Here is a 21,137-nt window from a genome sequence, read left to right on the forward strand (position 1 = left end):
CACTATTCCGCACTACCTCACCTTAACAGCTGCTAGTTTGTTTATTCTGCTTATTTCATGTTTACCTGCTTTACCTCAAGTGCCCTTGACTGTTTGGTTATTTGCACCAATTTACGTGTGTGTGTGTGTGTGTGTGTGTGTATATATATATATATATATATATATATATATGAGTGTTCAGTCTGTCTAGTTCTTATCTAGAGTGTTTATACTGTTATATTGTTTATTTCAATTAACTAATTAATTAATTAATATTCTATTTTTATTTATTGCATTGCCTGTTTGCACCGTGGGTCAGAGAGGACTGAAATTTCATCTGTGCTGTATGTCGAGCATGTAGAGCATATTTGACAATAAAGTTGACTTGACTTACTGTGAGTTTGGTGTGTGTGTGTGTGTGTGTGTGTGTGTGAGAGAGAGAGAGAGAGAGAGGTTGTGAGTGTGAAAAATGTGCCCACAATTGCAGAGAAAACGCAGTTGTGGTGAAATTGGTGAAGTTGGAGTCTCATCGCATCGCTCCTGTGGAGGACGGCCCCATGAGGACAGTTGGGGGTCGCGCCTGGAGGACGCTCTGGACTCTTGCAGTGGTGCTTTTGTGGCTGGGGACTGCAGTTGACTTGCTGACTTTTGGACTGCGGTTGTCGTGAACGGTTTTGCACTCAGGTTTCCGTCAGTGGGGGGTTTATAGCATCAACGAAGCTGACTTTATGTTTATGACTCATATTTTAAGTCATTCAAATTTTGTAAAGCTGCTTTGCAACAATGTTTATTGTTAAAAGTGCTGTACAAATAAACTTGACTTGAAATTAGATATAAAATGAATAAACACTGATGTTATGGAGATACTCCACAGTCCCAGGTCGAGGGCCTCATAGTTGGCGTTTTTCCCAGTGGACAAGGTGATTCCTGAGATTTCATGTCTCAGGAAGGAAAAACCCTGACTAGTGTTTGTGACTGTGGAACAAACAGCAGTTCAGCTTATTCAGCCTTCATGCAGAAAGTGGAGCAAATGCTCACGAGGAACTTTCTACTAACTCCATCATGCTCCTGGGGGACTTCACTGCTCATGTTTGGAATGATGGAGACACTTGGAGGGGTGTGTTTGGGAGTAACATCCTCTCACAGCTTAACCTGTCATGACAACAACCTCACCCTCAACACGGACAAGAAGAAGATGACAGTGGACATGAGGAAGGAGAGGAGACCTCATCGGCCACTGTTCATCCAGGAGCTTGAGGTGGAGAGGGTGAGCAGCTTCAAATACCTGGGTGTTCACATCAGTGAGGACCTCACATGGACACATAACACCACACAGCTGGTTAGGAAGGCTCAACAGTGGCTGTACTTTCTGAGGAGACTGAGGAAGTTTGGTATACTGCCCAAGATCCTCAGCAACTTCTACATCTGCGTGATTGAGAGCATCCTGACCAACTGCATCACTGTGTGGTACAGCAGCACTACAACTCTGATCCCAAAAAAGTTGGGACAAAGTACAAATTGTAAATAAAAACGGAACGCAATAATTTACAAATCTCAAAAACTGATATTGTATTCACAATAGAACATAGACAACATAGCAAATGCCGAAAGTGAGACATTTTGAAATTTCATGCCAAATATTGGCTCATTTGAAATTTCATGACAGCAACACATCTCAAAAAAGTTGGGACAGGGGCAATAAGAGGCTGGAAAAGTTAAAGGTACAAAAAAGGAACAGCTGGAGGACCAAATTGCAACTCATTAGGTCAATTGGCAATAGGTCATTAACATGACTGGGTATAAAAAGAGCATCTTGGAGTGGCAGCGGCTCTCAGAAGTAAAGATGGGAAGAGGATCACCAATCCCCCTAATTCTGCGCCGACAAATAGTGGAGCAATATCAGAAAGGAGTTCGACAGTGTAAAATTGCAAAGAGTTTGAACATATCATCATCTACAGTGCATAATATCATCAAAAGATTCAGAGAATCTGGAAGAATCTCTGTGCGTAAGGGTCAAGGCCGGAAAACCATACTGGGTGCCCGTGATCTTCGGGCCCTTAGACGGCACTGCATCACATACAGGCATGCTTCTGTATTGGAAATCACAAAATGGGCTCAGGGATATTTCCAGAGAACATTATCTGTGAACACAATTCACCGTGCCATCCGCCGTTGCCAGCTAAAACTCTATAGTTCAAAGAAGAAGCCGTATCTAAACATGATCCAGAAGCGCAGACGTCTTCTCTGGGCCAAGGCTCATTTAAAATGGACTGTGGCAAAGTGGAAAACTGTTCTGTGGTCAGACGAATCAAAATTTGAAGTTATCTGTGGTTGGTAGAAAAGGGCAACTGGACTTGCTTGAAGATTCTTGAAAACGTTTCACCTCTCATCCGAAAGGCTTCCTCAGTTCTGTCTGACTAATAGGGAGTATCAAGTATTTATCATAGTAATGCTCACAAAGAGTGCTCCTGTGCCATGATACACCTTCACAACACGTTTGTGGAAATCAGACTTTGATAGATCCCTGTTCTTTAAATAAAACGGTGCTCACGCACACCTGATTGATTGAAAACACCTGACTCTAATTTCACCTTCAAATTAACTGCTAATCCTAGAGGTTCACATACTTTTGCCACTCACAGATATGTAATACTGGATCATTTTCCTCAATAAATAAATGACCAAGTATAATATTTTTGTCTCATTTGTTTAACTGGGTTCTCTTTATCTACTTTTAGGACTTGTGTGAAAATCTGATGATGTTTTAGGTCATATTTATGCAGAAATATAGAAAAGTCTAAAGGGTTCACAAACTTTCAAGCACCACTGTAACTTCTTTCAGACTTTGTCATGGGTGTGACTGGTCTCCTCTTTGTGGTTTTAATGGACAGGAGATCAATACACAGTCAAAACCTGAGAGGTGTCCAATATAGTGGGCGACTGGTAACATCGCTGGTATCTGCAGATGATGTTTACTTGGAACCATCTGAACCGGACCTCTGACACACAAACATTTCACTGTAAACTGTGAAGGGGCTGGGATGAAATCTAGGACCTCCAAGCACGAGGCCATGATTCTCTCTCAGTGAGAGTCTGTGGTGGTGAAGCAAGCGCTCAGGTTGTGGATGAAGCTCAGTCTATGTTCTGATCTGAACCTATGGTCACCAGCTCTGGGTGGGGACTAAAAGAGGGTCATGAGTACAGGAGGTGGAAGTGAGGTTCCTTACTCTCCATGATGGGGTGAGGAGCTTGACACCCAGAGAAAACCTCAGCATGGAGCCAGTGCTCCTCTAAACCAAGAGGAACCAGGTGAGGTGGTGTGGGCATTTTACAAGGACTTACTGACTTTACACAGAGCACAGTTCTGAAGCAGATGTTCACATGCTGCAGTTATGTTTCTGATTTACTCCACATGCACAGGGTTGTGTGTTTACATCCCCCTGCACTTACTGCTGTGTTGTTTTTGAAAAATTACCTCGTTAGAGAGAGGGTTTAACGAGCTGAGAACGCATTTCCCTGCTCAGGCAGCGAGAGTTTCACCTGGTCATGAAGTCTATTAGCATCTCAAATTAAACCACTGGTTAGAAGATGGATGAGCTGTATTTTGTGTGTCTCTCTCGTCAGTTATCTGGAATGATGGAATTTTCTGGCTGAACGCGAATGTGACACAGCACACACTGATCAACGAGTTCAGCTACTTTCAAAACTGTTTTATCAAGTTTCTATCTTTCCCCTGGATTTACCCTCATGGAGATCAATAAAGGAATATCTTTTTATTTCAACACACACACACACACACACACACACAACAAGCACAAGTTTAATTATGAACACTTTGGCAACAGAAGATCAAATATAAACCCTAAACACACATTTATGGAGGTGTTGAATAAATAATGCATGTTGGTGTGTCATAACCCCCCATTAGGATTTGTTTCAGCAGTGTGTTCAAATACTCAATTGGTTTGCTGTTGCACTGATGATGATATTGTCTGAAAACACACACACACACACACAGTGCAGGTTGCTGTATCCATGTGGATAGAGGCTAGAGGTCAAAGGTGAGTCCAAGAGTTCCACTGAGGGAACTGATCGATGTCTCCACCCTGCTGCAGTCGCTCCTGTCCGAGAGTCAGAGTCACTCTGAAACGTAGACGCACTGGCTTCTACACACACACACACACACACACACACACACACAATAGCATATATACTGATATTTACTGTATTAAACAATCATCAGTATGTCCTACACATCATAATATCATGATCACATGATCAGGATTCACATTTACTGAGTAAATAACTAATCTACAACAGCCTCAGCGTAACCTCTGTGACCTCAGAATGAACTCTGTGACCCCACAATGACCCGATCCAACCTCAAAACTCATAATCTATGTGACCCTGGTTCTCTCTGGGATAGCTTTGTTTCCCAGAATTCAGTCTTCTGTCTTTGACCCCAGTATTACCTTCCTGACCCCACATTGACCTGGGTGACCTCTTAATGATCTCAGTGTTACCTTTCTAACCCCAGAATCACTCATGTGATGTCATGATTCATACCCTGAGTGGGTTGGAGAGCAGCAGTATCTGAGAGAGGGCAGCAGGGGGCAGCAGAGGGCTGTATGGAGGCAATGTGCTTCCTGTCGCTGCCTGAAGCATTACACACATGCTCTGAGAGAGAGAGAGAGAGAGAGAGAGAGAGAGAGAGAGAATATGTACAGGACCAGTAGATAAATAAAGTGAGGATGATTGCAGGATGAATGAAGGAGAACGCCTGGACAGCGTGAGTGTACTGGAAGGTGGACACAATAACAGAGGCTCGTTATGAGTTGAGATCTGTATTAATAATAAATCTGTTAAAACTTTATTAAAACACAGAGTTTTATAAAGATCAGTAAACGTGACAGAAATGAAATGCTACTCAGTGTGAACATGAGTGTTTTTACTTTGGGAACGGCAGCCAGGAAGAGGAAGTCAGAAACAGGAAGTGGCGAAGTGTTAACCGCAGAGACGACGATTACGGCAACATCAGGGTGTGACGGAGGAGCTTCTTTAGTGAAGTGCAGAGAGACACGGACACCACGATGATTAAACACTGTTATAGGCTTAATGTTACCTATAACACACACACACACACACACTTTTCTCAGTACATGAAATAAATCTTTCAGTCTTCATGTGGATTGGACAGATCACATTCTCGCATGTTCCCATGAGTCACTGGAGTCGTCACTCACTGGGTTTAATAGAGTCCAGAGAGACAGTGATGTCAGCGAGGGATGGAACAGGGCAGGGTTTAGGAAGACCACCTGATGCGATTGGCTGATTGTCACTCGGAGCTGATCTGGACTGCAGCTCTGGATCCCTGAAGAGAAACATGAGCGACACCTCAGAGCTTAAAGTCACACAAAAGAACAGACACACTCCACTTCCCATTTCACTCACATTGCTAATAACACTGATGCATTGTGGGTAACGTAGTCCTCATTTCTGTAAGCCGTCTCCATTTGAACCGTCTCTTTCGTAACGTTCACCGTGTCCTCCAGCTGCAAACAAAAAAGTCATGGACTGATATTCACTTCCCTAAATACAGATATATCTGAATAAAAATATCAGATTTTATCACAAACTACAGAATTATTAAACAAAAAGTCACTAAATCAAACTTCACTCAGTGTCCATTATGTCCACCATGTTTTTATTTACAAATAACCACTATAAGGGGATGGACTTTTCCACGAGGACACTTGTTCTCCTCCAGGAAATGTATCATTAGTCTCCTCGCCAAGTGAGACGCATTTTATCTCTAACTCACTGCCTAGCTAGGGAGCCTCCTTCTGAGGGAAACTCAGGGGAAGTGGGCACATTTACAGCAACAACAACGATATTATTATTATTATTATTATTATAATACCTTTTAAATATCATGACATTGTTAAACTGATTATCAGCTCAGGCAAACTGCGTAAAAGTAAAAAAAAAGAAGCCCTTGAATACAACCCCATTTACAAAAACCCTGGGACGCTGTGTAAACTGTAAATAAAAACAATGTGAGAATTTGCAAATCATGGAAACCCTATATTTCACTGAAGATAGTACAAAGACAACATACGAAAAGCTCAAACTGAGAAATTTTATTGTTTTGTTGAAAAATATCTGCTCATTTTGAATTTGATGTCAGCAACACGTTTCAGAAAAGTTGGAACAGGGGCGTGTTTACCACTGTGTTGCATCACCTCGACTTTTAACAACACTCTGTAAACGTTTGGGAACTGAGGAGACAGATTGCTGTAGCTTTGAAAGAGAAATGTCGTCCCATTCTTGTCTGATATACAATTTCAGTTGCTCAACAGTTCGGGGTCTCCTTTGGCGTATTTTGCGCTTCATAATGCACCAAATGTTTTAAATGGGAAACAGATCTGGACTGCAGCAGGCCAGTTTAGCACCTGGACTCTTTTACTACAGAGCCATGCAGTTGTAATATGTGCAGAAAGCGGTTTGGGGTTGTCTTGCTGAAAGAAGGAAGGCCTTCCCTGAAAAAGATTTTGTCTGGATGGCAGCATGTTGCTCTGAAACGTGTTTATATCATTCAGCGTTAATGATGCCTTCCCAGATGTACAAGCTACCCATGTCATTCTTTGCAGTTTTACATTGAGGAACGTTATTCTTAAATTGTTGCACTGTTTGCCCACGCAGTCATTCACAGAGTGGTGAACTCCTCCCAAATCTTTACTTCTGAGAGACTCCATTTCTGTGGGAAGGTCTTTTTTATACCCAATCATCTTACTGACCTGTTAACAATTTACCTAATTAGCATTTTTTTTTTTTACATGACACAACTTGTTCAGTCATTTGTTGCCCCGTCCCAACTATTCTGAAACGCATTGCATATATTTTTCAAAAAAACAATAACATTTCTCAGTTTCAGCATGTTGTTTTTGTGCTATTTTCAATGAAATATAGGGTTTCCATGGTTTGTAAATCATCATATTCTGTTTTTATTTACAGTTCAGACAGTGTCCCAACTTTTCTGGAAATGGGGTTGTAATAAAATGTGCAGATTAAAGTGTGATAAAAACCTGTAACAGTTCATCGAGGTAGGATTTCACACCGAGTGTGTTTCTGCTGGAATCTGCCCCTGAAATTAAAAAAAAAAACATCACCATCACCACCATCTTCATCACTGTCATTTTCATCATCACCATCATTTTAGAGAAAGAAGAATTAAAAAATAAAAATGCTGGGGGGGGGGGGGGGGTCACTAAAATATTACTACTCACTGGTCAATACTGCATCAGGACAAAGGAAACTCTGCTGTAGTGTGTGTGTGTGTGTGTGTGTGTGTGTGAAAGAGAAAACGATGTACCCTGTGTTTTCTGCTGTTGTTCTTCCTGCAGTTGAGTTGTACTCTGCTCCACTTGGCCACAGGGGGCGCCGTCTCCCAGCAGTGAGAAATCAATCAGGTGGTAAGACTTCACTGGACTCACTGATAGAACACCAATCAGAAATCAGCAAATGTGACAGAACTGTGAGTGGCCCATCAGACCACAGTGTATTAGTCTTAGCCAATGCAAACACAGCTAACAATACAACAGCCAATCAGCAGACAGTGTTGGAGTGTATCGGTGAGGGCGTGTTTACCCTGCGCCGGGTCCGTCTCCGTTTGTGGTTTCTGTGTTTTCTCTCTGTACAGAGTCATCACATGTGTGAGTTCATCATTCCTGTGCAGGATCTCAGCTACACACACACACACACACACACACAGAGTTAATGATCTGGTATGTTTCAACAGCATGAAGGAAAATAGTGTGTGTGTGTGGTGTGTGTGTGTGTGTGTGCGTGCGTGCGTGTGTGTGTGTGTGTGTGGTGTGTGTGTGTGTGTGTGGTGTGTGTGTGTGGTGTGGTGTGTGTGTGTGTGATGATAACCTAAAGCTTCATCGTTGTCCACGGTGCCACTGGCCAATCGGAAAAGGTTTGATCTCAGCCTATCACATCGCTCATACAGATCCTGCAAACACACACACACACACACACACACACACACACACACACACACACACACACACACGAGAAAGATTCAGTTTTACTGAGTTTTCAGCTGCCAGTACAGAAGTTATAAACAGCTGTGAGACCCATCAACACCTTCACATTCATTTATGATGTAATGCATATGAATATTAATGAGTGTATAGTACATACTTAGGAGCATGTAAAGAATATTAAAAATTTCCAGTGTTACAGTACCACAGTGTTCATAAACCACTGAAGGGAAACGTGTGTTAAACAAATAAAACCAGGAGGAGAAACATATCCTTTCAGACGACTCCCTCATCCCACTGTTCCACCCTGACGTTTCTCTCTCACTTGTATTTACCTTAAATTTATATTTCTAAAGTAACCCACAAAAACATCCCGTATTTAAATCTCCATCACACTGAGCTCACATTCTAATACACTTCATATTTCCTGTATATGCAGGACACACACACACACACACACACACACACACACTGACCTGCATCTCTGGAGTGTGTTGTGTATGTTGTTGGTTCAGGAGTAGTTTAAGCTGCAATATACACTTCTCCACTTCCTGAAGTGTACGAACACGTCTGTTCTCTTTCTCCATCTTCTCCTGCTCCTGACACACACACACACACACACACACACACACACAGTGATGAGTCCCCAGTTTACCTTTACAGGTCAGAGTTTAGGGGTCAGGGTTTACAGGTCAGAGTTTAGGGGTCAGGGTTTACAGGTCAGGGTTTACAGGCAACACTTTAGGGGTCAGGGTTTAGGGGTCAGGGTTTAGGGGTCAGGGTTTACAGGCAACACTTTAGGGGTCAGGGTTTACAGGTCAGGGTTTACAGGTCAGGGTTTAGGGGTCAGGGTTTAGGGGTCAGGGTTTACAGTTGAGAGTTTACAGGTCAGAATTTAGGAGTCTAGTGGTGGTGCTGGAGCAATTCATCACTTGGTTGCTGAGGGGAACAGCAGAATTGGTCGCTGGTCGGGTGTCGCTGGATTGGGCCATTGTGCTGGCAGAGGACCATCTGGCAGCAGTTCCGGTGGCAAGTGGACATCCAGCTTCTCTGTCTGTCTCTCCCTCTCTCTCTCTCTCTCTCTCTCTCGTTCTGTGCCCCCTTCCTTTGTTCCCCCCCACACACCACGGAAGCAGGGGCCGATTCCCCTGCAGCCAGCTCCCTGAGACCATGGTTCCCCTTCCCCCTCTTCCCCTTATGTTTCTGTGTCTTCCCCGCAGGTGAGTGCTCCTCGCCCCAGCAGTGCAGAGGTGAGACCTGGGCCGGTGTGCTGGCACTGTGGGGAACCAGGGCACTTCCAAGCCCAGTGCCAGGTGATGGAGGTGGGGGCAGTGGTCCGGGTCCCTGACACGCCAGAAGCCACCCCTGATCGAGCTGGAACGTACCGCATACCGGTGAGTATTCAAGGGGCTACACATCAGGTGTTGGTGGATTCAGGTTGTAATCAAAGCCTGATTCAGTGCGGGGCACTGGGGAATGCACGCTTGGTGAAAGTTAAGTGTGTGCACGGTGATGTACACAAATATCTGCTAATGCCCGTCACTATTCATTTCCGGGGAGAAAAGCATAATGTAGAGGTAGTGGTTAGCCTGAGCCATCCGCTGATCTTGGGAACTGATTGGCCAGAGCTTAAAACATTAATGAAACAGATAGTAGTGGGTGGGTCCTGCAGTAGGCATGTCACGGGGGAATCCTGCCACAACACTGGCTGGGGAGGCAGTCTTGGACATGGCCACGTCAGCTCCACGTCATGATGACACAGAGAGGGGGGAGAGCCCTCATCCCTCTCTGGGGAACCCCTTAGGGATTTCCTATTGGGGCAGGCGTGTGACAAGTCTCTGAGACACGCTTTTGACCAAGCGAAAGTAATTGATGGCCAAATCCTCCAGCCTAACGTTATGCTGTCCTTCCCGTACATTTCTATTATTAAGGATAGGTTGTATCAAGATGACACAGTTATTGGTCCCATGCGGTTCATTATAATCCTATGGCTGGGCATTTGAGGCAGGATAAAACACTAAATCGTCTAATGGCCCATTTCTATTGGCCAGGGATTCGCGCCAATGTCCGCAGGTGGTGTGCGGCATGTCACGAATGTCAGCTGGTGAATCCAGTGGCCACACCAAAAGCGCCATTGCACCCATTACCATTGATTGAGATCCCCTTTGAAAGAACTGGCATGGATCTCATCGGGCCATTAGATTGATCTGCACATGGGTATCGCTTTGTGTTAGTCATTGTAGATTATGCAACGCAATACCCGGAAGCAGTGCCTCTGCGCAATATCTCTGCACATAGTGTTGCAGAGGCACTCTTTCACATTATCTCCTGAGTTGGGATTCTGAAAGAAATCCTGACTGATCAAGGCACTACGTTTATGTCACGCACACTGCGTGAACTGTACGAATTATTGGGGATTAAATCGATTTGTACAAGTGTTTATCATCCGCAAACGAATAGGCTGGTCGAACGATTTAATCAAACACTTTAAAATATGATTCATAAGTTCATTTACGGGGAAGCTAAAAATTGGGACAGGTGGCTTGACCTTCTGTTGTTTGTAGTGCACGAGGTCCCACAAGCCTTCACCGGGTTTTCCCCGTTTGAATTGTTGTATGGGTGCAAGCCCTGTGGTGTCTTGGACATCATTAGAGAAAATTGGGAGGAGGAGCCTTCTCCAAGCAAAAACTAAATTCAGTACTTTCTTGACCTGAGAGCAAAACTCCACACACTGAGTCACATAATCCAGGAGAATTTGCTACAGGCCCAAGAACGCTGGCAGGTCCGGTCCAGTGGATGGAGCCATGCCAACATGCCTTTAACCAGGTAAAAGCTGTACTGTGTGGGGACCACTTTTATACTCCCCTGACTTCTCTCTCCTTTTTGTGTTGCAGACCAATGCATCCGACAGAGGGCCAGGGACCATTCTGTTCCAAATGGTGGAGGGGGAGGAGCGCCCCATGCTGTACATAAGCCACAAGCTCTCCATGCAGGAGATGGAGTACAGCACCATCGAGAAGGAGTGCTTGGCCATCAAGTGGGTGGTCCTCACCCTCCGTTATCATCTGCTGGGATGCCCTTTCACCCTCTGCTCAGACCACGCCCCACTCCAGTGGCTCCACCACATTAAGGATGCCAACACCCGGATCACATGTTGGTATCTGGCTCTGCAGCCTTTTAAGTTTGAAGTGGTCCACAGGGCGGGGGCACAGATGGCGCTAAAGTGGAAGCACCTGTTATAAATGAATGTGCTCTCTGTGTGTGTTTGTGTGCAGTGAGAAGGAGCAGGTAAAAGGAGAGAGGAGCAGAAAGTGAGGATCTCTTCCCCTGGCTGAAATCACACCCGTGAACTGGCGCAATGAAAAATCGTCAAAGTGGCTGAAAAGCATGTTTTGTGTTGATTACCAGTTGATAAATAAAAATGAAAGAGAACTTGATCCCATTTGCCTGTTTCAGTGTCCATTGTACATCAGAGTTTACAGGTCATGGTTTAGGGGTCAGGGTGTAGGGGTCAGAGTTTAGGGGTCACATTTTACAGGTCAGAGTAAATTACTGTAAGCCAGTAATAATTTAAAGGGTAAATTATTACTGGCTTACAGGTCAGGGCGAAACACACACACACACACACACATACCTCTTGCAGTGTACTCTTTATCAGTGTGTTAGCCATCTGCAGGTCTTCTGGACGGCTGCTCTTCAGTAACCGTGACAACAGCTGGTGAAATGCAGACTGAACGTCAGTTACACTGTGTGAGTTTTCAGATCATGTGACCTGTTTATCAGAGTTTTATAAAGACACGACTCTCACCTTTGACTTATCTTCATTATCAAACACAGACACTTCCTTTCGGGGAGACGGTGGAGGCATTGCAATAATGTCAGGAAGTTTGGGGTCTTTTTTTACTATTCCTTTAAAGTTAAAGAGAAAAATGTGTTCAGACAGCTGGAGTTAAAGCAAAACCGGGACGTTACCGTTACGTTCTCGTTTTAACTCTGAGAGCACAACACCACAGAGTTTCAGTGCAGTCTCTGTGTTTGGAGTTTATCCTTTGGCCTCGATTTACTTTCAGTGAAAGGAAGCTGGTGAGGGGTGTGAGAGGCTGAAATCACCTTCACACACACACACACACACACACACACACACACACACACACACACACAGGTTGTAGTGTTGTTCTGGGTGTTGTTTCTCTCACCTTGTTTCTTTAGCATGCTGTAGGCTTCCTGCACCTTCGGCTCATTGTTTAACCACTGAGTCCAGCTGTACAAAACCTCAGTCACTCTCTGCTTCACCTGTTCTGTGCTCCACACGCCCAGATACTACACACACACACACACACACACACACACAGCTAATCTGATTATGCACTTGTGACTGGTGAAAACATGTGATTTGGTTTGGAGGGAAGCTACTGTGTGTGTCTGTGAGCATTTTTCAGTACCTTTGGAGACAAAACTTTAATAAGTTCATTCAGGAATCTGAACTTCGCTGCTTCACTGTGAAAACGCTTCCCACAATTATTCATACACACCTCCAACAACTGCAGAAAACACACACACACACACACACACACACACACACAGTAACACTGAGATGAGTGTAAGATCAGCACGTTTACAGTAAATGTGATTAAAATAGGGAAGTGTGTGTGTAGTGGAATTGTGGGTAATGGCATACAGTGAGAGCCTGTAGCGCTTCCTTCTCCTGAGGAGACTGGATCTTATGAGCCAAGAGTCGTGTCGCAATCTGGGGTCTGTACACACACACACACACACACAGAGCGAGCTATACCACCAATATAAATCTCATGTGATAATCAGCAGCAGGTCGTTTCTCATCACTGCTAACGTGCATTAATTCCACCGTCACCTCAGGATCGGCTCCTCAGCTATCGGCTCCTCCTCCGTTTACGGAATGATGTCCGATCGACACAGCCACTCACTGCATCAGCAGTAAACACAGACGCACTTCTTTACCCTTAATTGTGTTATACTGTATACACACATCTTTTCTTTCACTCAGTCAACACTCACATATTTACTTGTTAATGTTCTCCACTTTACTGTTGGAGGAGGAACTGACTCATCACCGATCAAAGACAAACAGAATCCTGTGCAAAAGTCTCAGGCACACGCAAAAAAAATGCTGTAAAGACTGAGAAATACTACAGTTACACAGTACACAGTAATAAATGAAACAAACTCGATATTTCATGTAATGACCCTTAGCTTTGCTTTTTTGTTAAATAGTCATCTCAGGTCCAGTGAGTGCAGTTTTATAAAGAAACGAGCTGTAGGTTTTACTGAGCATCCGGCAGAACCAGCCACAGTTCTTCTGGACACTCTGTCACACTCACTTCTTATTTTTTGCAGTAAAACCCAGCAGCCTTCATTATGTTTTTTTTAATCTAAAAAGTGTCTCTTAAATAATAAACTGCTTTCTTGATTGATATACAAATATTATTTCTGTAAACATGTAACTCTGTGCTGGAAAACTGTTTTTGTCCCGACTTGATCATATAGAAGTCACTAAAAATCCATGAAGTTTGCACTATAAAATATTGTGTGCCTCAGACTTTTGCACAGTACTATACATGTCCATGTTTGTTCTACTTTATTGGTCAAATTCATTGAGGTTAAAACTGACGACACTCTGACCTGCAAGCTGCTGCTTATGAGGCCAGTCGATTACAGGAAAATGACACAAGCCATGTTGTGTAGTCAGTTTTGTGTCACAGTTGTGCTTATGTTGTGTTAGAGTTGCGTAATACAACCCTGACTCAAAAAAAGTGAAAAAAGTATGAAAAATGCTGTGAAAAATAAATAAAAACATAATCCAATGATTTGTGAATCCTTTCCAACCTATACTGAATTAAATATAAAACAAACACCGGATATTTAATGTTAAAACTTTACTGCTTGTGGTAAATAGACAATCATTCTGTATTTGATTCCTGCAACGCAGTCCAAAAAAGTTGGGACAGGGCAACAAATGACTGGGAAAATTGTGGAATGTTAAAAAACACCAGGAACTTTCTACAGGTAAACAGGTTCAGCGGTAATTGGAAAGGCTCAGTCATTCACAAGTAAGGATGGGGTGAGGTTCAGCACTTTATGAAAAACTGCATGGGCAAAAAGTCCAACAGTTTAAGAACAATATTTCTCAACGTACAGCTGCAAGGAATGTATAGATTTCACCATCTACAATCCATAACACCATCAAAAGATTCAGAGAATCCAGAGAAATCTCTGTACGTAAGGGGCGAGGCTGAAAACCAACACTGAACTCCTGTGACCTTCAACCCCCTCAGGCGGCACTGCATTAAAAACAGACATGACTGTATAAAGGACATTACTACATGGGCTCAGGAACACTCCGGAAACCCGTTATCAGTAAACACAGTTCATCGCTGTAACTACAAAAGCAAAGCGAAAGTCAAATATCAACAACATCCAGAAACACCGGTGAATTCTGTGGGCTCAAGCTCATCTGAGACGGACTGAGGCAGAGTGGAAACGTGTGCTGTGGTCTCACAAGTCCACCTTTTGAGTTATTTTTGGAAATCATGGATGTTTTGTCTTCCAGGCTAAAGAAGAAAATAACCATCCAAACTGTTACCAGCACAAAGTTCAAAAGCCAGCATCTGTGACGGTATGGGGGTGTGTTAATGGCAGAGGGAACTTACACATCTGTGAAGGCTGATGAAAGATACAGACAGCTTTTGGAGCAACATGCTGCCATCTAGACGCCGTCTTTTTCAGGGACGTCCTGTTTATTCCAGCGAGACAACACCAAGCCACATTCTGCACATGTTACAGCAATGTGGCTTCATAGTAAAAGAGTGAAGGTGCTAAACTGGCCTGCCAGCCTCCCATTCAAAATGTGTGGTGCATTATGAAGCACAAAATACAACAACAACAGAGACCCCAGACTGTTGAATAACTTAAGTCATATATCAAGTACAACCCCGATTCCAAAAAAGTTGGGACAAAGTACAAATTGTAAATAAAAAGGGAATGCAATGATGTGGAAGTTTCAAAATTCCATATTTTATTCAGAATAGAACATAGATGACATATCAAATGTTTAAACTGAGAAAATGTATCATTTAAAGAGAAAAATTAGGTGATTTTAAATTTCATGACAACAACACATCTCAAAAAAGTTGGGACAAGGCCATGTTTCCCACTGTGAGACATCCCCTTTTCTCTTTACAACAGTCTGTAAACGTCTGGGGACTGAGGAGACAAGTTGCTCAAGTTTAGGGATAGGAATGTTAACCCATTCTTGTCTAATGTAGGATTCTAGTTGCTCAACTGTCTTAGGTCTTTTTTGTCGTATCTTCCGTTTTATGATGTGCCAAATGTTTTCTATGGGTGAAAGATCTGGACTGCAGGCTGGCCAGTTCAGTACCCGGACCCTTCTTCTACGCAGCCATGATGCTGTAATTGATGCAGTATGTGGTTTGGCATTGTCATGTTGGAAAATGCAAGGTCTTCCCTGAAAGAGACGTCGTCTGGATGGGAGCATATGTTGCTCTAGAACCTGGATACCGTAAATCCTCTAATACTGGCCTGTATTCCATTACTGGCCGGGACTCTAATATTGGCCGGTCTCGCTGTCGGAGGAGGTAAATAATGGCCGGACTCTAATACAGGCCAGGGCTATAACCAACGATGTTTCTGAGATCATAGTGGCCTTACACAATCGTTCCGATCTGAAAGACAATTGTGATCAGTGGCGCCGCCAGGCGTATGGCCGTACGCACTAGGCGTACCTTGGGGAGAGAGATATTTTTTTTTAATTATAATTGCTACCTGAATGCTTTGACAATGCAACATAATTTGAGAGAGAGAGAGACGTGTGTGTGTGCCGGCGCATTTGTGTGCTTCAGGAGTGGGCGGGGTGTGCGTGACCAAGAAAGCTCATTGGTCAATGCAGATATACTTTTCTTGCACCACTGAGATTCTCTCCAGTTCTGAGAAACGGAGACAGACAATCGTCAGTAGTCAGAGCTTGTGCGAGAATTTATTGAGAAGCGAGTCAAAAATGAGTAAACGAACCCTGAAACAAACGAGCTTGTTTCAGACTTTTACGAAAAAGTCCAAAAGCAGTGATCCAGGGGTGTCATCTGCTTGCCAGTCCTCTCCAGTATCAGCTAGTAACACGGCACCGGCAGCTTCCACTCCTCCGCAACCGAGCAGCAGTACGCTGCAGCTGGATGCGAGCTCAGTTCCTTTGAGGGAATTGCCTTCATCTACCTCTGAGTTTGAAACTAGCCATACATCCAGTGAATTTCATATAAGAACACCTACATCTCCCCATGTCCCTTACGATCAGAAGTAGATGGTTGCTCCACCTTGCTGACAAATGAGCCATCAGATAGCTTTACTAATGAGCCACGAGTCAGCCCGCTATCACTGACATCAGATTTATCAGACATAGGGAAACTTCAACCAGATGCCTTAAAATGTGCACCGGACTCTGTAAAGCTCAATGTCCTACAGAACCGCTTCAAACCAGACAGAGGGTGGGTGGCTCCTTCTACTCTGATTTTCGGTAAACTCAGAAAAATACCCGAGGAGTTTTTCAGCGAGTCTCTGTACCCCACGTTGCGCTACAGTGCGTGTCAGAGTCGTGCGTGCGGTAGTGCTGAGCAAGTTCACTAGATTCTAATCGAGGCTATAAAGAGTTTATTGTTTATTGTCGTGTGTAGTTCACATATGTTGTTCAAATATCAGCCTGTGTTCATGGAAGGCTATTGTTCAATTTCAAGTTAAAGTTCTATCGTTGTTTTGTGTATAAGCCTATAGATCGACTCTTCATAGAAACTGCAGCACGCAAGCGTTTTTTTTTTTGGGGGGGGGATTACACCGCTAGTGCGTACCTTACAGTTCAACCCTGCAGGCGCCCCTGATTGTGATTACCGGTAGGTCTGGTGGTAACCAGGCAACCAAGCATCAACCTATTTTATAGGTTCAAATAGACACAAAATCTCGTTTTTATTCATTCCACTGGTAGTCTGTTTTGCTCAAATAGAAATAGAGGCCTGCCTCTAATTCTGGCCTCCTTCCAATAATGGCCTGGACCAAGATGCACTTGAGTGAAATAAAGGCCCCGGCCTATATTAGAGGATTTACGGTATACCTTTCAGCATTGATGGTGTCTTTCCAGATGTGTAAGCTGCCCATGCCACACGCACTAATGCAACCCCATACCATCAGAGATGCAGGCTTCTGAACTGAGCGCTGATAACAACTCGGGTCGTCCTTCTCCTCTTTAGTCCGAGTGACACGGCGTCCCTGATTTCCATAAAGAACTTCAAATTTTGATTCGTCTGACCACAGAACAGTTTTCCACTTTGCCACAGTCCATTTTAAATGAGCCTCGGCCCAGAGAAGACGTCTGCGCTTCTGGATCATGTTTAGATACGGCTTCTTCTTTGAACTATAGAGTTTTAGCTGGCAACGGCGGATGGCACGGTGAATTGTGTTCACAGATAATGTTCTCTGGAAATATTCCTGAGCCCATTTTGTGATTTCCAATACAGAAGCATGCCTGTATGTGATGCAGTGCCGTCTAAGGGCCCGAAGATCACGGGCACCCAGTATGGTTTTCCGGCCTTGACCCTTACGCACAGAGATTCTTCCAGATTCTCTGAATCTTTTGATGATATTATGCACTGTAGATGATGATATGTTCAAACTCTTTGCAATTTTACACTGTCGAACTCCTTTCTGATATTGCTCCACTATTTGTCGGCGCAGAATTAGGGGGATTGGTGATCCTCTTCCCATCTTTACTTCTGAGAGCCACTGCCACTCCAAGATGCTCTTTTTATACCCAGTCATGTTAATGACTTATTGCCAATTGACCTAATGAGTTGCAATTTGGTCCTCCAGCTGTTCCTTTTTTGTACCTTTAACTTTTCCAGTCTCTTATTGCCCCTGTCCCAACTTTTTTGAGATGTGTTGCTGTCATGAAATTTCAAATGAGCCAATATTTGGCATGAAATTTCAAAATGTTTCACTTTCGACATTTGATATGTTGTCTATGTTCTATTGTGAATACAATATCAGTTTTTGAGATCTGTAAATTATTGCATTCCGTTTTTATTTACAATTTGTACTTTGCCCCAACTTTTCTGGAATCGGGGTTGTAAGAATGGAAAAGAATTTAAGTTTTAGAACTTCAAAAATTAGTGTCCTCAGTTCACAAATGCTTACTGAATGTTGTTAAAGAAAAGGGAATGCAGCACAGCGGTAAACACACCCCTGTCCCAACTTTTTGGGGACATGTTGTAAGCATTAAATTCAGAATCAGTGTATATTTACAAAAAACTAAAAGTTTATTAGTTTGAACAGTAATTATCTCATCATTGCATCATATTCAGTTGAATACAGTTTTTATTTACGTTTCACACACACTCCCAACTTTTTAAGAACTTGAGTTGTACAGTGTGTGTGTTATGGTGTGTTACAGTTGTGTATTACATTGTGCATATTATGTGCATTTGTGTGTGTGTGTTTGTGTCTCTCACCCATCGGGGTGTGTGTTAACGTGTGTGTGTGTGTGTGTGTCTCACCCGTCGGGGTGTGTGTTAACACGTGTGTGTGTGTGTCTCACCCGTCGGGGTGTGTGTTAACACGTGTGTGTGTGTGTCTCACCCGTCGGGGTGTGTGTTAACACGTGTGTGTGTGTGTCTCACCCGTCGGGGTGTGTGTTAACACGTGTGTGTGTGTGTCTCACCCGTCGGGGTGTGTGTTAACACGTGTGTGTGTGTGTCTCACCCGTCGGGGTGTGTGTTAACACGTGTGTGTGTGTGTCTCACCCGTCGGGGTGTGTGTTAACACGTGTGTGTGTGTGTCTCACCCGTCGGGGTGTGTGTTAACACGTGTGTGTGTGTGTCTCACCCGTCGGGGTGTGTGTTAACACGTGTGTGTGTGTGTCTCACCCGTCGGGGTGTGTGTTAACACGTGTGTGTGTGTGTCTCACCCGTCGGGGTGTGTGTTAACACGTGTGTGTGTGTGTCTCACCCGTCGGGGTGTGTGTTAACACGTGTGTGTGTGTGTCTCACCCGTCGGGGTGTGTGTTAACACGTGTGTGTGTGTGTCTCACCCGTCGGGGTGTGTGTTAACATGTGTGTGTCTCACATGTCCGGGGGGGGTGTTAATGTGTGTTTGTCTTACCCGTCGGGGTGTGTGTTAACATGTTGGTAAAAGTCCTGCATGCAGTCCCATCTCTCTGACAGGTTCTCAGGATCTGTTGCTTTATCTAGGACATTAGAAAATCACTTTTTTTTTTACAAAATCACTGAAATGCACACACACACACACTTGTCTGACTATCTTTCTGAGGACACTGATGTAATTATTCCTGCAGGTACAGTGGTGCTTGAAAGTTTGTGAACCCTTTAGAATTTTCTATATTTCTGCATAAATATGATCTAAAACATCATCAGATTTTCACACAAGTCCTAAAAGTAGATAAAGAGAACCCAGTTAAACAAATGAGACAAAAATATTATACTTGGTCATTTATTTATTGAGGAAAGTGATCCAATATTACATATCTGTGAGTGGCAAAAGTATGTGACCCTTTGCTTTCAGTATCTGGTGTGACCCCCTTGTGCAGCAATAACTGCAACTAAACGTTTGCGGTAACTGTTGATCAGTCCTGCACACCGGCTTGGAGGAATTTTAGTCCGTTCCTCCGTACAGAACAGCTTCAACTCTGGGATGTTGGTGGGTTTCCTCACATGAACTGCTCGCTTCAGGTCCTTCCACAACATTTCCATTGGAATAAGGTCAGGACTTTGACTTGGCCATTCCAAAACATTCACTTTATTCTTCTTTAACCATTCTTTGGTAGAACAACTTGTGTGCTTAGGGTTGTTGTCTTGCTGCATGACCCACCTTCTCTTGAGATTCAGTTCATGGACAGATGTCCTGACATTTTCCTTTAGAATTCGCTGGTATAATTCAGAATTCATTGTTCCATCAATGATGGCAAGCCGTCCTGGCCCAGATGCAGCAAAACAGGCCCAAACCATGATACTACCACCACCATGTTTCACAGATGGGATAAGGGTCTTATGCTGGAATGCAGTGTTTTTCTTTCTCCAAACATAACGCTTCTCATTTAAACCAAAAAGTTCTATTTTGGTTTCATCTGTCCACAAAACATTTTTCCAATAGCCTTCTGGCTTGTCCACGTGATCTTTAGTAAACTGCAGATGAGCAGCAATGTTCTTTTTGGAGAGCAGTGGCTTTCTCCTTGCAACCCTGCCATGCACACCATTGTTGTTCAGTGTTCTCCTCATGGTGGACTCATGAACATTAACATTAGCCAATGTGACAGAGGCCTTCAGTTGCTTAGAAGTTACCCTGGGGTCCTTTGTGACCTCGCCGACTATTACACGCCTTGCTCTTGGAGTGATCTTTGTTGGTCGACCACTCCTGGGGAGGGTAACAATGGTCTTGAATTTCCTCCATTTGTACACAATCTGTCTGACTGTGGATTGGTGGAGTCCAAACTCTTTAGAGATGGTTTTGTAACCTTTTCCAGCCTGATGAGCATCAACAACGCTTTTTCTGAGGTCCTCAGAAATCTCCTTTGTTCGTGCCATGATACACTTCCACAAACACGTGTTGTGAAGATCAGACTTTGATAGATCCCTGTTCTTTAAATAAAACAGGGTGCCCACTCACACCTGATTGTCATCCCATTGATTGAAAACACCTGACTCTAATTTCACCTTCAAATTAACTGCTAATCCTAGAGGTTCACATACTTTTGCCACTCACAGATATGTAATATTGGATCATTTTCCTCAATAAATAAATGACCAAGTATAATATTTTTGTCTCATTTGTTTAACTGGGTTCTCTTTATCTACTTTTAGGACTTGTGTGAAAATCTGATGATGTTTTAGGTCATATTTATGCAGAAATATAGAAAATTCTAAAGGGTTCACAAACTTTCAAGCACCACTGTACCTGCACTTAAACCTGATCTCAGTCATGAAAAGGAAACTTTACCACACTTTTGGCTCTTTTGAAAAAAAATTGCATTTGTTAAAATCATAAACAACAAAAACACCTTCCTTGTGG

The 21,137-nt window shown here is 43.5% G+C and overlaps 1 protein-coding gene across 3 annotated transcripts in view; it reads right to left on the reverse strand.

The window, feature by feature from the left end:
- Nucleotides 1–3,737: 3,737 nt before the first annotated feature.
- LOC132866533 (ADP-ribosylation factor-binding protein GGA3-like) overlaps nucleotides 3,738–21,137 on the reverse strand; it is an 18,200-nt gene continuing 800 nt past the window's right edge. Inside the window, exons 2-17 of one of the 3 annotated variants that reach the window (XM_060899360.1) lie at nucleotides 19,215–19,299; nucleotides 12,703–12,778; nucleotides 12,467–12,565; nucleotides 12,221–12,344; nucleotides 11,833–11,933; nucleotides 11,659–11,739; nucleotides 8,501–8,623; nucleotides 7,912–7,993; nucleotides 7,627–7,722; nucleotides 7,352–7,471; nucleotides 7,065–7,123; nucleotides 5,431–5,531; nucleotides 5,223–5,350; nucleotides 4,932–5,101; nucleotides 4,546–4,656; nucleotides 3,738–4,145 (exon numbers count right to left, since the gene is read on the reverse strand). In XM_060899360.1, the coding sequence (XP_060755343.1) occupies nucleotides 4,035–4,145; nucleotides 4,546–4,656; nucleotides 4,932–5,101; nucleotides 5,223–5,350; nucleotides 5,431–5,531; nucleotides 7,065–7,123; nucleotides 7,352–7,471; nucleotides 7,627–7,722; nucleotides 7,912–7,993; nucleotides 8,501–8,623; nucleotides 11,659–11,739; nucleotides 11,833–11,933; nucleotides 12,221–12,344; nucleotides 12,467–12,565; nucleotides 12,703–12,778; nucleotides 19,215–19,299 (1,667 nt within the window). In that variant the 3' untranslated portion in view covers nucleotides 3,738–4,034. Of the gene's footprint in view, nucleotides 4,146–4,545; nucleotides 4,657–4,931; nucleotides 5,102–5,222; nucleotides 5,351–5,430; nucleotides 5,532–7,064; nucleotides 7,124–7,351; nucleotides 7,472–7,626; nucleotides 7,723–7,911; nucleotides 7,994–8,500; nucleotides 8,624–11,658; nucleotides 11,740–11,832; nucleotides 11,934–12,220; nucleotides 12,345–12,466; nucleotides 12,566–12,702; nucleotides 12,779–12,894; nucleotides 12,966–19,214; nucleotides 19,300–21,137 lie in introns of those variants that run through there. The other 2 variants (XM_060899361.1, XM_060899362.1) reach the window with 2 other exon arrangements.

The sequence above is a fragment of the Neoarius graeffei genome, chromosome 18 (assembly GCF_027579695.1).
Source record: "Neoarius graeffei isolate fNeoGra1 chromosome 18, fNeoGra1.pri, whole genome shotgun sequence".
NCBI classification, from domain to species: Eukaryota; Metazoa; Chordata; class Actinopteri; order Siluriformes; family Ariidae; genus Neoarius; species Neoarius graeffei.